Source organism: Salvelinus alpinus, chromosome 2 (genome assembly GCF_045679555.1).
Source record: "Salvelinus alpinus chromosome 2, SLU_Salpinus.1, whole genome shotgun sequence".
Taxonomy (NCBI): Eukaryota; Metazoa; Chordata; class Actinopteri; order Salmoniformes; family Salmonidae; genus Salvelinus; species Salvelinus alpinus.
Genome location: NC_092087.1, coordinates 93030776 through 93048569, shown reverse-complemented (window position 1 = coordinate 93048569; position 17794 = coordinate 93030776). Strand labels below are relative to the sequence as shown.

The 17794-nt window shown below is 39.6% G+C and overlaps 1 protein-coding gene and 1 long non-coding RNA gene across 4 annotated transcripts in view; one reads left to right on the top strand and one right to left on the bottom strand.

The window, feature by feature from the left end:
* The window catches only part of LOC139568270 (uncharacterized), a 20138-nt gene extending 10406 nt beyond the window's left edge, over positions 1–9732 (bottom strand). For 2 of the 3 annotated variants that reach the window (XM_071390018.1, XM_071390020.1), the window contains exons 1-2: positions 3828–3966; positions 2173–2336 (exon numbers count right to left, since the gene is read on the bottom strand). In XM_071390018.1, coding sequence (XP_071246119.1) covers positions 2173–2336; positions 3828–3833 — 170 coding nt within the window. In that variant the 5' untranslated portion in view covers positions 3834–3966. Of the gene's footprint in view, positions 1–2172; positions 2337–3827; positions 3967–7047; positions 7191–7351; positions 7424–9341 lie in introns of those variants that run through there. The other variant, XM_071390019.1, reaches the window with a different exon arrangement.
* Positions 8769–17794, top strand: LOC139568288 (uncharacterized). Its single transcript, XR_011673566.1, has 3 exons — positions 8769–9179; positions 10227–10300; positions 16971–17794. It is a non-coding gene; the product is annotated as an uncharacterized lncRNA (long non-coding RNA).

The following is a 17794-nucleotide window of genomic DNA, read 5'->3' as shown; positions in this document are numbered from 1 at the left end:
AATGTGTCTGACGGATAGCTGTGAATCTTAGCTTTCCAATGATGAGGGAATACGTGATCAGTAACTTCTTGTATACTGGCATTGTTTGTCATAGGGTAAAATCCCTATGGGAACAATGGATGGGATGGATGAATAAAAGAGTGATAACACAGAGAAAATGGATGGGATGGATGAATAAAAGAGTGATAACACAGAGAAAATGGATGGGATGGATGAATAAAAGAGTGATAACACAGAGAAAATGGATGGGATGGATGAATAAAAGAGTGATAACACAGAGAAAATGGATGGGATGGATGAATAAAATAGTGATAACACAGAGAAAATGGATGGGATGGATGAATAAAAGAGTGATAACACAGAGAAAATGGATGGGATGGATGAATAAAAGAGTGATAACACAGAGAAAATGGATGGGATGGATGAATAAAAGAGTGATAACACAGAGAAAATGGATGGGATGGATGAATAAAAGAGTGATAACACAGAGAAAATGGATGGGATGGATGAATAAAATAGTGATAACACAGAGAAAATGGATGGGATGGATGAATAAAAGAGTGATAACACAGAGAAAATGGATGGGATGGATGAATAAAAGAGTGATAACACAGAGAAAATGGATGGGATGGATGAATAAAAGAGTGATAACACAGAGAAAATGGATGGGATGGATGAATAAAAGAGTGATAACACAGAGAAAATGGATGGGATGGATGAATAAAAGAGTGATAACACAGAGAAAATGGATGGGATGGATGAATAAAATAGTGATAACACAGAGAAAACGGATGGGATGGATGAATAAAAGAGTGATAACACAGAGAAAATGGATGGGATGGATGAATAAAAGGGTGATAACACAGAGAAAATGGATGGGATGGATGAATAAAAGAGTGATAACACAGAGAAAATGGATGGGATGGATGAATAAAAGAGTGATAACACAGAGAAAATGGATGGGATGGATGAATAAAAGAGTGATAACACAGAGAAAGCTCCCATTGCTACACTGCTATCACACATTTTCAAACTTGAGGGAATTAGACCTTCAACAAAAATCTCTATGAGACATCGTCACCCCAAGTGAGCCGGTCCGACCCCCCTGGCTCATGAACTAGAGCAGGGGTGTCAAACGCATTCCATGGAGGGCCTAGTGTCTGCAGGTTTTTGTCCTTTCAGTTAAGACCTAGACAACCAGGTGTGGGGAGTTCCTTACTAATTAGTGACCTTAATTCATAAATTAAGTACAAGGGAGGAGTGAAAACCTACAGACACTCGGCCCTCTGTGGAATGAGTTTGACACGTGGACTAGAGCCTTAACGAATCCTTTACTTCCCCTAGTGGTACCTTGACGTAAATACATTTGACCTAAGAGCAACAACAACAACAAAAATATTTAACAAAGACTGTAGGGGCAGCACTTTAAACCAGAAATAAATTACAGATTGCACCTTTAATCAAAATGGTTGACATCATTAAAACATGTACACTACCGTTCAAAAGTTTAGGGTCACTTAGAAATGTCCTTGTTTTTGAAAGAAAAGCACATTTTTTGTCAGTTAAAATAACATCAAATTGATTAGAAATACAGTGCAGACATTGTTAATGTTGTAAATGCCTAATCCAACCCACAAATGCTGATGCTCCAGATACTCAGCTAATCTAAAGAAGGCCAGTTTTATTGCTTCTTTAATCAGGACAACAGTTTTCAGCTGTGCTAACATAATTGCAAAAGGGTTTTTCTAATTATCAATTAGCCTTTTAAAATGATAAACTTGGATTAGCTAACACAACGTGCTATTTGAACACAGGAGTGATGGTTGCTGATAATGGGCCTCAGTACGCCTATGTAGATATTCCATTAAAAATCAGCTGTTTCCAGCTACAATAGTCATTTACAACATTAATAATGTCTACACTGTATTTCTGATCAATTTGATGTTATTTTAATGGACAAAAAAATGTGCTGTTCTTTCAAAAATAAGGACATTTCTAAGTGACCCCAAACTTTTGAACGGAACGGTAGTATATATTATTTTTTAAATGTAATACAGTTCTATTAGTTTTCTTTCATATTGGCCAGGGCCCTTATTTGGAGATTGTGAATGCACCGGAGCAAACAGAATGAACATATTGTCTTATGCACGGCTGTGGGATGGTCATATTTACCCATCATCATAATGCAGCAACTTGATGGCCACATCAAACCTCCACTTTATATGCCTGGCCTTGTGGATCTGTCCAAATCCCCCTCCACCAATCACTTCCCAGTCCTGCAGGCTGTCATTCCCCATCAAGTCCAGTGCCGGGCTGCTGGGCAGCGGCAGCGCCATCTTTCATTTAAAAAAATATTTAAAAACACTGATGTTAAATACTTATCAAAATAGCAGACTTATCAAAATAGCATGAAAACATTTACAGTCAAGATATGGAGTTGATACAAAAAGTAGATAACAGACTTTCGCAACAGTTATTTGGCCAAATTAGTTTGTTTATATATATATGTATATATATAGTTTAATTAAGAGTTTAATTGTTTAGTGCTATATATATATATATATATATATATATATATATATATATATATATAGATATGGAGTTGATACAAAAAGTAGATAACAGACTATTGCAACAGTTATTTGGCCTAATTAGTTTCTTTATATATATATATATATATATATATATATATATATATATATATATATATATATATAGTTTAATTGAGAGTTTAATTGTTTAGACTCTGTGTTGGGATTCGCATGCCAATAACCTGTGAAATGAACCTTTCGCTTCACTTCAGTATCATGTCCTAAAGGTCGTGTTAACCTGCTCAGCGGTTGCATTCATCAACCAATGGTTGAGTAGCATATCATCAACTGTGCCGTTGGGAACCAGACTGTTATAATATATGATGTGGTTAGCTGATATATAAAATAGCTATCCAGCCGTTGTAAGATCTGGCACGTGTCAGTAAAGTCTGACCAATGGAACATGACCATAATTTATTTAATATATATATATATATATATATAAAATTACATTCATATTGGGTGGGGGTGTTCTGAATTAATGTAAATTTAGAAAATGCAAAAATATAGTTGTTTTAGACCGGCAAACTGTGGAAAGAGAGACATTATACAGCTGGTGGGAGTTGTAGTTCATGTTTGTAGTTCTAAATAAACAAATGTAACTTTTCGGCTTCGCGTTTCTTCTTGGCAGTCAAATACAGAGTTTCGAAACCCAGAGGTGCAAGACTAGACTTCCGGGAAAGATTGCGATACACACCAAACAGACCAGCCCGGGGTTTGGGGTTTCAGAAGTCAATTAGAGAAGTGAAAGATTCTTCCGAAGTTGTTAACTTTCTCGAAATCTAAAGGCACAACCTAGATTGGAGCCAATGTCTTAAGTAGTTGAACATGGTATTACTCCAACCTCTGAAAGTAAAAACGGACACGTTTTCATTTTCGAAAAAACTTTATATTGAAGTAGTGCCTTTGATTTGACGGTCCGCACATGCGCAGTTTGCCTTAGACTAGATGACGTCATCAGTTTGAATAGCTTCATACTGTACGTCTTTGTCAAATACTTTGAAAACCGGCAAATAAAAGTAAATTCACCCGGAAACACTTACACATTTTAATATTTATCTTAATATGATCGCGTTTTCATGTCTTTGACAATGCAAACTTTTAGACTCATTTTTAGCGTACAAAATAAAAATACGGAAGTTACATTTCAGGATCTGACAGTTTCTTCGACGTAAATAATGTAAATGTTGTTCAATAGAAAATGTTATTAGCGATCATTATGAAACAACCACGTACCTGCATTTGGTGTGATTTGTTGAAACTGTTGGACAATCGTGTGCAAATCGATGTAGACTTCTTTGTTCAGTTTAGCGAAACGTGAATTACTCACTGACAGTTTATTGGAAAAGAGTCTGGCTGCTCTGTCTGGGATTAGGGGGGATTTCCACTCTTATGCCATTTTCTATCACGTCATTTCTGGTGAAATATAATTCTTATAGGATTTACTGATTCTGTTACACATAAAGGCAACAACAATAACAACATTGTTGAGATTTGTAGTGACCTGATATTAGCCTTTAGGTGTTGGGTGGACAGTCCCTGGGTTCGTGCCCCATTTGGGGCTCACTATTTTTGTGTTCATAAATGATTCTTTGATCGTGTATATTTGGTTGATCTAGACATGCACAGTGCTTCGTAATTGTAAAACGTAGATTTTCAGCCTGCGCCTGATATTCTTAGAATTCATTCGTGTTGGGCCGGCCCGGTCTTATGGTTTGCGCAATATTATAGACTATGTTTTTGAGACCAACGCGTAGCCGTTGCTGCGGTGAGAGAGAGATCTATGATCTCGCTCCCTCTTTCTGCTCTAATAGACACGCAACTCTCATCTCTTATCGGTTGCACTTCATCATTTATACACTTATAGAATCATACCGCGGCAAGGTGCTGGAGGAGCTGCAGCACCCCTGATTCATTTAAATACATTTGCCGAAGTTATAAAATTACTGCTTTCTGTTCAGAAAGAAATTCAATTATTCTGAATACTACACCAGGAGTAGGTCTATAATTTAGCCACAGAGGAACAATAGCTTCTTTAAACAATAGACTAGCTGTGGATTGTGTTTGTGTAGCCCAATCATAAGGCATATAGACCTAACCCAGGAACGCGCTGCAAATCTGTCAGTAAACAGCATGCAGCCAGAACAAACCTTTCCCAGTATTTCAAATAGGCTACAATCGCAGGAAAACACAGGTTGGAAAGCAAATGTCTCCTGCTTAAAACAGAAGACTCTACTCTGACTGTAGGCTAACAAAATATTGTATAAACTTCCAAGTAGGCCTAATGAGCAAACATTGTTTTACAAAGTATTACAAAAGAGAGAGGCTTTTGGCAAGAGACTATTGGCCATCTCCAATGAGTGAGCTGTGCATCATTGAGTGAGTCAGGGAAAGTGGAAAGATTTTCTAGCTCAGGAGGTTGGTGGCACCTTAAATTAGGGAGGACGGGTTTGTGTTAATGGCTGGAGCGGAATCAGTGGAACGTATCAAATACATCAAACACATGGTTTCCAGGTGTTTGTTGCCATTCCATTTGCTCCGTTCCAGACATTATTATGTGCCGTCCTCCCCTCAGCAGCCTCCACTGTTTTCTAGGACTATCATTTCCTCCTCATATTGTACAGTATGTCACACCTAGGCCTAGGTTATTGATATAGTCAAGACAAGTTTACTTTATTGACCTCAGTTTGCCAGTGTCAAAGTAGCCTGTCATTTAGATCTTTATGCGGAAAAAATATTCTGCTCGTCTCCAGCCATATAAAATGAGTTAGAATTGCATGAAATGTGTTCATAAAAGGCATTTCTTCCCGGACCAAAGTAAAAATGTATAAACGCCATGAGTGCAACTTCTGTAAGTGTAACTCTACTTTAATGCTTTATGCCACGATGCAAATGCTATGATGTGCAATGCTTTATTATAAAGGAAATATATTTTTTAATCTGTTCCGTTACCTCAGAGCCCCTCAGGTCATTTTCTGTTCTGGCACCACCCGATGTACAACGTAAACACTGGTCATGTTCTGTTCTGGCACCACCCGATGTACAACTTAAACACTGGTCATGTTCTGTTCTGGCACCACCCGATGTACAACTTAAACACTGGTCATGTTCTGTTCTGGCACCACCCGATGTACAACTTAAACACTGGTCATGTTCTGTTCTGGCACCACCCAATGTACAACTTAAACACTGGTCATGTTCTGTTCTGGCACCACCCGATGTCCAACTTAAACACTGGTCATGTTCTGTTCTGGCACCACCCGATGTACAACTTAAACACTGGTCATGTTCTGTTCTGGCACCACCCGATGTCCAACTTAAACACTGGTCATGTTGTTGTTATTGTTGTTGTTATTGTACATTGTGATGGTTTTACAGGATAGAGGCTTATCATTGGCCTGGCCATAACTCCTGTCACACAATATCTGAATACTTTAAATAATTGAATTTAAGTTAAAGGTCAGGTGAAAACACAACGAAATGCCTTTCACGTCATCCACTTTTTACAAAACCAATCGTTGTTTGCTTGAAATGACGTGGAAACAACGTTGATGCAACCATGGGTTGAATCAGGATTATCTGATCATGTGTTTTTGGTGAACTAGTCATAAATGCTGGTTAATGTTATTTTTAAGGACTTTACAGGGTAGGATAAAGGCCTTTAATTCAGTGGCCTGGGCTGTAACTCTCGTCACACAATATCTGAATACTTGGTCAGATGAAAATCAGGGAAAGATATTTCTGGATGAATCTCATCCGGATGTTTTAATCCCTTCATGACTAACAGGTTCAGACCCATATCAGGACTGACTTCACAGAAGTAGGTTAGCACTGGTGATGAATATGAGAGTTTCATCTCTCTTTAAAATAATCAATATATTCTCTGTTTCTTTTCTCTCTTTATTGGGATTTTATTCACTTCCAAATGATTCATAATTAAAGTTCGATAATCGCATCAAGAAACATGATCCATCACCAAAATCCTTCCATGTATATACATCAGAAAAGGTCAGTTTTGTGTTTTTGACCTATGAAGGGGGCCTGATAGAAATGGATAGGGGCAATCAAGGTGTGGGAATGTCCACATACTGTATCCTTTAAAAGAGTAAGGTGAAACTACAGTACAACTTTCATACAGGTCCTAATGCCTGTCCTAGGATCAGATGGCCCTGACTAAATACTAACCAAACCATTAAAGAGTAAGGTGGAACTACAGTACAGCTTTAATACAGGTCCTAATGGTTGTCCTAGGATCAGATTACCCTGACTAAATACTAACCAAACCATTAAAGAGTAAGGTGGAACTACAGTACAGCTTTAATACAGGTCCTAATGGCTGTCCTAGGATCAGATTACCCTGACTAAATACTAACCACACCATTAAAGAGCTAAATCATACCAGATATATAGGGGCCAATATGAAATGTAGTATGTTGCTTTATGATGAGTCACTCACCCACTGTAGGTCTCTGAATCACAGGAGTACTCTGTGCAGCTCTGGCCAGCTTCTCTTTGTAGGAAGTCAGCAGTTGTCTCTGGACTCTGTCTCCCATGATCCTTTGCTGATACTCCTCTGGGTTCTCCCCCCAGTGAAACTGGCTGGTGAGGTGGGAAATGTAGTCATTGGAGTTTTGTTCTGCTATGTAACATTCTCCACATTGGAGTTTGGCCTGAGCAAGGCACTACAACAGGATATTTAGTGATCTTTAGTATTGTTTAATATAAGGAAATAAGCAAGTCAAGGAAAGTTCAGAACTTACTCAGACGCACGTCCATCTCAGCTCAGCCGGGGAAAAGGAGACTCTCACAACAAGTAATGTTATCACACCACACTGAGGAAGTTATGGAAAATACTATTACTGAATGAGGAAATCACAAACTGTGGTGTTTCAGGGTGTGTGTGTGAGTGTGTGTGTGTGTGTGTGTGTGTGTGTGTGTGTGTGTGTGTGTGTGTGTGTGTGTGTGTGTGTGTGTGTGTGTGTGTGTGTGTGTGTGTGTGTGTGTGTGTGTGTGTGTGTGTGTGTGTGTGTGTGTGTGTATGTGTGTGTATATCAGCAAGCCGTGCAGCAAGTCATCTAAACACTCACGTAATATTCCTATTGCTGTGTGCTCCAGTCCTTCTCTCTCTCAGGTGAACCAACACTTGTTGGCTACACACATTCTAGACTGGTGCCGTAGTAAGTATGTGAGGTCACCTTCCCTCCCTCCTGGGTCTCTTACCTCAAAGAATCTAAACCTTGTATTATCTCAAATTACCTGTGCCAGTTGTCAAGACAACACCAGATAAACACCTGTAAGGACACGCCCCTCTAATGCTCCAGAGTGAGTTAATATACCATGTGACTACAGATCTCTCTAACAGAATGATATTAATATACCATGTTACTACAGATCTAACAGAATGATATTAATATACCATGTGACTACAGGTCTCTCTAACAGAATGATATTAATTCACCATGTGACTACAGGTCTCCCTAACAGAATGATATTAATATACCATGTGACTACAGATCTCTCTAACAGAATGACATTAATATACCATGTCACTACAGGTCTCTCTAACGGAATGATATTAATATACCATGTGACTACAGATCTCTCTAACGGAATGATATTAATATACCATGTGACTACAGATCTCTCTAACGGAATGATATTAATATACCATGTGACTACAGATCTCTAACAGAATTATATTAATAGACCATGTCACTACAGAACTCTCTAACAGAATGATATTAATATATCATGTGACTACAGATCTCTCTAACGGAATGATATTAATATACCATGTGACTACAGATCTCTAACAGAATTATATTAATAGACCATGTCACTACAGATCTCTCTAACAGAATGATATTAATATATCATGTGACTACAGATCTCTCTAACAAATACAAGAGGAGATAGTGAGTACATGAGAAAAGCAACAAAGTGAAAATAACGTTCTATTGGACATCCCTTCATTTTAGAACAAAAACTGTGACTGAAGGGGACTTCCAGGTTGGTGTAGTGATAACTGTACTGTTTGTGTTATTGTCCTGTGTTAGTAATGTGTTATTATCCTGTGTTAGTAATGGGTTGTTATCCTGTGTTAGTAATGGTTTGTATCTGTCACTAAGCAGTAGGTTGGTGTAGTGATAACTGTACTGTTTGTGTTATTGTCCTCTGTTAATAATGGGTTGTTATCCTGTGTTAATAATGGTTTGTATCTGTCACTAAGCAGTAGGTTGGTGTAGTGATAACTGTACTGTTTGTGTTATTGTCCTGTGTTAGTAATGGTTTGTATCTGTCACTAAGCAGTAGGTTGGTGTAGTGATAACTGTACTGTTTGTGTTATTGTCCTGTGTTAGTAATGGGTTGTATCTGTCACTAAGCAGTAGGTTGGTGTAGTGATAACTGTACTGTTTGTGTTATTGTCCTGTGTTAATAATGGTTTGTATCTGTCACTAAGCAGTAGTGAACTATGAATGGGGGTGGTGCCTCTCATCTTGGTTTCAGGTCAGGGAAAATGAAACTTAAATCTTCACCATCACAATATCATCAACTGAGGCAGCAGAGACAAACGAGACAAAGTAACAGGTAGGTGTTGAATGATTAAGTTTCATGAAAAATCTATTTGAATCAAGGATACCTGAACAATGTGTATGAAAGGATACACGTTAACGTCCCAAGTACTGCTACATTCTTCCATTATTTTTTTAAAAATGGTACCAGTTACTTTAGATGAGTCCCGTCACATACCATCGTGCTTGTGAGAATCTCCCCTTGCCATAGCGGAGTCATATTAGTTTGTAGTCCAAACCATTCAGACGCTACAGACAGAAGTTGGCACATCGGCGGTACAGACTTCAGGCGAGTCTGGTAACACTTGTGGGGGTCGTAGAGCAAAACGAAGAACATCGTTTGTAGGCCAAACCGTTCGGACGCTACAGCCGTTTTAGTGAGAAGACCGATTTTCGGGATGCCTCATGGTCTGACAAACACCGCTATATCTCCGCCACCTTCCTCCACCGCAGATGCAGATATCCGATATAGGCGGATTTGGTAGATTGAGAAGCAGTGGAAAACAGAAAGGAAAGCGCTGCACACTTTTCCATGAGTTTGCCTACAACTCCAGCGCCTGCGGAAAGTGCTTGGACGTGCGTATGTTCTTCCGTTCTGAGTTTGAGAAGCAGCCCATGCAAAACAACACACACAGTATCTTTAACTTAAACTGAAGGATTTTAATGGGGATTTTTAAATTATTTTACTTTGATTGAAGCAAGGATGAATCAATAGACTCGTTGTTTATTGTGAAACAGTCTGTTCTGTTTAATCTGTTATTGTGTTCTATGTTTATTCTGTTCTATATGTATAATCTTCTGTCCTGTGTTTATTCTGTTCTATGTTAATTATGTTCTGTGTTTATTATGTTCTATCTTTATTCTTCTCTATGATCTATGTGTATTCTGTTCTATTTTCTATGTTTATTATGTTCTATGTGTATTCTTCTCTGTGATCTATGTTTATTTTGTTCTATGTTTTATGTTTATTCTGTTCTATTTTCTATGTATATTCTGTTCTATGTTCATTGTTTAACTAGTAAACAACCTCACTTCGTTGTCTAATTTCTGTGCTTTATTGTAGACACCCTCTTCATTGAGTTGAATTGAGTTCAGGATCAACAACAGAGGAAAAGTACAACAACATGACGACTTCAGGCGAGTGCTTTACCCAAACTTCCCTGTCCAATAGGAGAGGACCGTTCAGTAGTGATGCTGTACTATTGTAATATAACAGCTTCCCTATCCTATAGGAGAGGACCGTTCAGTAGTGATGCTGTACTATTGTAATATAACAGCTTCCCTGTCCAATAGGAGAGGACCGTTCAGTAGTGATGCTGTACTATTGTAATATAACAGCTTCCCTATCCTATAGGAGAGGACAGTTCAGTAGTGATGCTGTACTATTGCAGTGTAACAGCTTCCCTATCCTATAGGAGAGGACAGTTCAGTAGTGATGCTGTACTATTGCAGTGTAACAGCTTCCCTATCCTATAGGAGAGGACAGTTCAGTAGTGATGCTGTACTATTGTAGTGTAACAGCTTCCCTATCATATAGGAGAGGACAGTTCAGTAGTGATGCTGTACTATTGTAGTGTAACAGCTTCCCTATCCTATAGGAGAGGACAGTTCAGTAGTGATGCTGTACTATTGTAGTGTAACAGCTTCCCTATCCTATAGGAGAGGACAGTTCAGTAGTGATGCTGTACTATTGTAGTGTAACAGCTTCCCTATCCTATAGAAGAGGACAGTTCAGTAGTGATGCTGTACTATTGTAGTGTAACAGCTTCCCTATCCTATAGAAGAGGACAGTTCAGTAGTGATGCTGTACTATTGTAGTGTAACAGCTTCCCTATCCTATAGGAGAGGACAGTTCAGTAGTGATGCTGTACTATTGCAGTGTAACAGCTTCCCTATCCTATAGGAGAGGACAGTTCAGTAGTGATGCTGTACTATTGTAGTGTAACAGCTTCCCTATCCTATAGGAGAGGACAGTTCAGTAGTGATGCTGTACTGTTGTAGTGTAACAGCTTCCCTATCATATAGGAGAGGACAGTTCAGTAGTGATGCTGTACTATTGTAGTGTAACAGCTTCCCTGTCATATAGGAGAGGACAGTTCAGTAGTGATGCTGTACTATTGTAGTGTAACAGCTTCCCTATCCTATAGGAGAGGACAGTTCAGTAGTGATGCTGTACTATTGTAGTGTAACAGCTTCCCTATCCTATAGGAGAGGACAGTTCAGTAGTGATGCTGTACTGTTGTAGTGTAACAGCTTCCCTGTCCTATAGGAGAGGACAGTTCAGTAGTGATGCTGTACTATTGTAGTGTAACAGCTTCCCTATCCTATAGGAGAGGACAGTTCAGTAGTGATGCTGTACTATTGTAGTGTAACAGCTTCCCTATCCTATAGGAGAGGACAGTTCAGTAGTGATGCTGTACTATTGTAGTGTAACAGCTTCCCTATCCTATAGGAGAGGACAGTTCAGTAGTGATGCTGTACTATTGTAGTGTAACAGCTTCCCTATCATATAGGAGAGGACAGTTCAGTAGTGATGCTGTACTATTGTAGTGTAACAGCTTCCCTATCCTATAGAAGAGAACAGTTCAGTAGTGATGCTGTACTATTGTAGTGTAACAGCTTCCCTATCCTATAGGAGAGGACAGTTCAGTAGTGATGCTGTACTATTGTAGTGTAACAGCTTCCCTATCCTATAGGAGAGGACAGTTCAGTATTGATGCTGTACTGTTGCAGTGTAACAGCTTCCCTATCATATAGGAGAGGACAGTTCAGTATTGATGCTGTACTATTGTAGTGTAACAGCTTCCCTATCATAGAGGAGAGGACAGTTTAGTAGTGATGCTGTACTATTGTAGTGTAACAGCTTCCCTATCATACAGGAGAGGACAGTTCAGTAGTGATGCTGTACTATTGTAGTGTAACAGCTTCCCTATCCTATAGGAGAGGACAGTTCAGTAGTGATGCTGTACTATTGTAATATAACAGCTTCCCTACCCTATAAGAGAGGACAGTTCAGTATTGATGCTGTACTATTGTAGTGTAACAGCTTCCCTATCCTATAGGAGAGGACAGTTCAGTAGTGATGCTGTACTATTGTAGTGTAACAGCTTCCCTATCCTATAGGAGAGGACAGTTCAGTAGTGATGCTGTACTGTTGTAGTGTAACAGCTTCCCTATCCTATAGGAGAGGACAGTTCAGCAGTGATGCTGTACTGTTGTAGTGTAACAGCTTCCCTATCATATAGGAGAGGACAGTTCAGTAGTGATGCTGTACTATTGTAGTGTAACAGCTTCCCTACCCTATAAGAGAGGACAGTTCAGTATTGATGCTGTACTATTGTAGTGTAACAGCTTCCCTATCATATAGGAGAGGACAGTTCAGTAGTGATGCTGTACTATTGTAATATAACAGCTTCCCTACCCTATAAGAGAGGACAGTTCAGTATTGATGCTGTACTATTGTAGTGTAACAGCTCCCCTACCCTATAAGAGAGGACAGTTCAGTATTGATGCTGTACTATTGTAGTGTAACAGCTTCCCTATCCTATATGAGAGGACAGTTCAGTAGTGATGCTGTACTAGTGTAGTGTAACAGCTTCCCCATCATAGAGAAGAGGACAGTTCAGTAGTGATGCTGTACTATTGTAGTTTAACAGCTTCCCTAACCTATAGGAGAGGACAGTTCAGTAGTGATGCTGTACTATTGTAGTGTAACAGCTTCCCCATCATAGAGAAGAGGACAGTTCAGTAGTGATGCTGTACTATTGTAGTTTAACAGCTTCCCTATCATATAGGAGAGGACAGTTCAGTAGTGATGCTGTACTATTGTAGTGTAACAGCTTCCCTATCCTATAGGAGAGGACAGTTCAGTAGTGATGTTGTACTATTGTAGTGTAACAGCTTCCCTATCCTATAGGAGAGGACAGTTCAGTAGTGATGCTGTACTGTTGTAGTGTACCATCTTCCCTATCATACAGGAGAGGACAGTTCAGTAGTGATGCTGTACTATTGTATTGTAACAGCTTCCACATCATATAGGAGAGGACAGTTCAGTAGTGATGCTGTACTATTGTAGTGTAACAGCTTCCACATCATATAGGAGAGGACAGTTCAGTAGTGATGCTGTACTATTGTAGTGTAACAGCTTCCCTATCCAATAGGAGAGGACAGTTCAGTAGTGATGCTGTACTATTGTAGTGTAACAGCTTCCCTATCCTATAGGAGAGGACAGTTCAGTAGTGATGCTGTACTATTGCAGTGTAACAGCTTCCCTATCCTATAGGAGAGGACAGTTCAGTAGTGATGCTGTACTATTGTAGTGTAACAGCTTCCCTATCCTATAGGAGAGGACAGTTCAGTAGTGATGCTGTACTATTGCAGTGTAACAGCTTCCCTATCCTATAGGAGAGGACAGTTCAGTAGTGATGCTGTACTATTGTAGTGTAACAGCTTCCCTGTCATATAGGAGAGGACAGTTCAGTAGTGATGCTGTACTATTGTAGTGTAACAGCTTCCCTATCCTATAGGAGAGGACAGTTCAGTAGTGATGCTGTACTATTGTAGTGTAACAGCTTCCCTATCCTATAGGAGAGGACAGTTCAGTAGTGATGCTGTACTGTTGTAGTGTAACAGCTTCCCTGTCCTATAGGAGAGGACAGTTCAGTAGTGATGCTGTACTATTGTAGTGTAACAGCTTCCCTATCCTATAGGAGAGGACAGTTCAGTAGTGATGCTGTACTATTGTAGTGTAACAGCTTCCCTATCCTATAGGAGAGGACAGTTCAGTAGTGATGCTGTACTATTGTAGTGTAACAGCTTCCCTATCCTATAGGAGAGGACAGTTCAGTAGTGATGCTGTACTATTGTAGTGTAACAGCTTCCCTATCATATAGGAGAGGACAGTTCAGTAGTGATGCTGTACTATTGTAGTGTAACAGCTTCCCTATCCTATAGAAGAGAACAGTTCAGTAGTGATGCTGTACTATTGTAGTGTAACAGCTTCCCTATCCTATAGGAGAGGACAGTTCAGTAGTGATGCTGTACTATTGTAGTGTAACAGCTTCCCTATCCTATAGGAGAGGACAGTTCAGTATTGATGCTGTACTGTTGCAGTGTAACAGCTTCCCTATCATATAGGAGAGGACAGTTCAGTATTGATGCTGTACTATTGTAGTGTAACAGCTTCCCTATCATAGAGGAGAGGACAGTTTAGTAGTGATGCTGTACTATTGTAGTGTAACAGCTTCCCTATCATACAGGAGAGGACAGTTCAGTAGTGATGCTGTACTATTGTAGTGTAACAGCTTCCCTATCCTATAGGAGAGGACAGTTCAGTAGTGATGCTGTACTATTGTAATATAACAGCTTCCCTACCCTATAAGAGAGGACAGTTCAGTATTGATGCTGTACTATTGTAGTGTAACAGCTTCCCTATCCTATAGGAGAGGACAGTTCAGTAGTGATGCTGTACTATTGTAGTGTAACAGCTTCCCTATCCTATAGGAGAGGACAGTTCAGTAGTGATGCTGTACTGTTGTAGTGTAACAGCTTCCCTATCCTATAGGAGAGGACAGTTCAGCAGTGATGCTGTACTGTTGTAGTGTAACAGCTTCCCTATCATATAGGAGAGGACAGTTCAGTAGTGATGCTGTACTATTGTAGTGTAACAGCTTCCCTACCCTATAAGAGAGGACAGTTCAGTATTGATGCTGTACTATTGTAGTGTAACAGCTTCCCTATCATATAGGAGAGGACAGTTCAGTAGTGATGCTGTACTATTGTAATATAACAGCTTCCCTACCCTATAAGAGAGGACAGTTCAGTATTGATGCTGTACTATTGTAGTGTAACAGCTCCCCTACCCTATAAGAGAGGACAGTTCAGTATTGATGCTGTACTATTGTAGTGTAACAGCTTCCCTATCCTATATGAGAGGACAGTTCAGTAGTGATGCTGTACTAGTGTAGTGTAACAGCTTCCCCATCATAGAGAAGAGGACAGTTCAGTAGTGATGCTGTACTATTGTAGTTTAACAGCTTCCCTAACCTATAGGAGAGGACAGTTCAGTAGTGATGCTGTACTATTGTAGTGTAACAGCTTCCCCATCATAGAGAAGAGGACAGTTCAGTAGTGATGCTGTACTATTGTAGTTTAACAGCTTCCCTATCATATAGGAGAGGACAGTTCAGTAGTGATGCTGTACTATTGTAGTGTAACAGCTTCCCTATCCTATAGGAGAGGACAGTTCAGTAGTGATGTTGTACTATTGTAGTGTAACAGCTTCCCTATCCTATAGGAGAGGACAGTTCAGTAGTGATGCTGTACTGTTGTAGTGTACCATCTTCCCTATCATACAGGAGAGGACAGTTCAGTAGTGATGCTGTACTATTGTATTGTAACAGCTTCCACATCATATAGGAGAGGACAGTTCAGTAGTGATGCTGTACTATTGTAGTGTAACAGCTTCCACATCATATAGGAGAGGACAGTTCAGTAGTGATGCTGTACTATTGTAGTGTAACAGCTTCCCTATCCAATAGGAGAGGACAGTTCAGTAGTGATGCTGTACTATTGTAGTGTAACAGCTTCCCTATCCTATAGGAGAGGACAGTTCAGTAGTGATGCTGTACTATTGCAGTGTAACAGCTTCCCTATCCTATAGGAGAGGACAGTTCAGTAGTGATGCTGTACTATTGTAGTGTAACAGCTTCCCTATCCTATAGGAGAGGACAGTTCAGTAGTGATGCTGTACTATTGCAGTGTAACAGCTTCCCTATCCTATAGGAGAGGACAGTTCAGTAGTGATGCTGTAATATTGTAGTGTAACAGCTTCCCTATCCTATAGGAGAGGACAGTTCAGTAGTGATGCTGTACTATTGTAATATAACAGCTTCCCTATCCTATAGGAGAGGACAGTTCAGTATTGATGCTGTACTATTGTAGTGTAACAGCTTCCCTATCCTATAGGAGAGGACAGTTCAGTAGTGATGCTGTACTATTGCAGTGTAACAGCTTCCCTATCCTATAGGAGAGGACAGTTCAGTAGTGATGCTGTACTATTGTAGTGTAACAGCTTCCCTATCCTATAGGAGAGGACAGTTCAGTATTGATGCTGTACTATTGTAGTGTAACAGCTTCCCTATCCTATAGGAGAGGACAGTTCAGTATTGATGCTGTACTATTGCAGTGTAACAGAATGGGGAACATAGAACTGACAGAGATGCCAAAGGAAAAGACAACCACTTGTTCTGTTTTTATTCTTTCAAGTATCATTAAATGACAAGTGAATTGTCACACCCTGGCCTTAGTGTTCTTGGTTTTCTTTATTATTTTAGTTAGGTCAGGGTGTGACATGGGGAATGTATGTGTTTTTGTAGTGTCTAGGGTGGTTGGATGGTTTAGGGGGTTATGTAGAGTAGATGGGTTTGTGTTTAGTATTGGTGTCTAGCTGTGTCTATGGTTGCCTGAATGGTTCTCAATCAGAGACAGATGTCATTAATTGTCTCTGATTGGGAGCCATATTTAAGGCAGCCATAGGCACTAGGTCTATGTGGGTAATTGTCTATGTTGTACGTTTGTAGCCTGTATGTGCACTTACGTCTATAGCTTCACGATTAGTTTGTTGTTTTGTTTCAGTTTGTTATAGTGTTCGTTGCGTGTTGTTTTCCTTTCTCTACAATAAAAGAGAATGTATTTTGCACACGCCGCGCCTTGGTCTACTCTCTCTCCGCAAGACGATCGTGACGTGAATACTGTAATATGCAGCAGATTCTAAATGATTAATACTCGGTGTGTATGTGTGTCACAGCTCCTGATATGCCAGATTGTGGGCCGATGGTGATTACTGTTGGATTGTTGACGTTGGTCATTGGAATCGCCGTTGGAGTGAAACTGAAGGTGGCCACAGACCGTTTCCTTCAACAACATCTATGGAAGGTTTATGTCTTTGTCCCTGTTTTATTTTTTGTTTCTATCATGGTGCTTCTGAACTTGAAGAAACAGGAAGTATAGAGGGATACTGAAGCATGACTCCTACAATTAGCAAACACTTCTTAGTCAGTCACACAAAACGATTGAATAAATTACTGATTTGTACGTTGTTATGTACATTTGTTATACATAGCAGTAAAATACTTTTCCGAAAATGCATGTGTCCATTGTTGATGAAAAGGTGGCGGCAGATATCCTAGCTGTTGAGATTGTTAGGCCAGTAACTGAAAGGTTGCTGGTTTGAATCCGTAAGCAGACTAATCTGCCGATGTGCCCTTGAGTAAGGCACCTAATTCCTCCTGCAAGTCGCTCTGGATAAGAACATCTGCTAAATGACTGAACTGTAAACAACATTTGGAAAAAGTGATTCATAGTTGGCTAGATGTATTTGTCATCCCATTTTAATGTGAAGAAGATCCCTTTCCATCTCTGGCCATCTCTGTGTACTCGTACTTTTCTTGTACTTTGTCGCTATGTGTGATTTATAGTTGTAAGTGCCTTATAGATCAGTTGAACATAGACTTAATATGTTTTCTAACCAATCAGTTGAATGCATGTTTCTCTTCAACTCATTTGTTTCTGGTCATCAACATGTCAGTATCTCCAGGGCTCATTGAAACAAATAAAGCAGATTTTAACTAA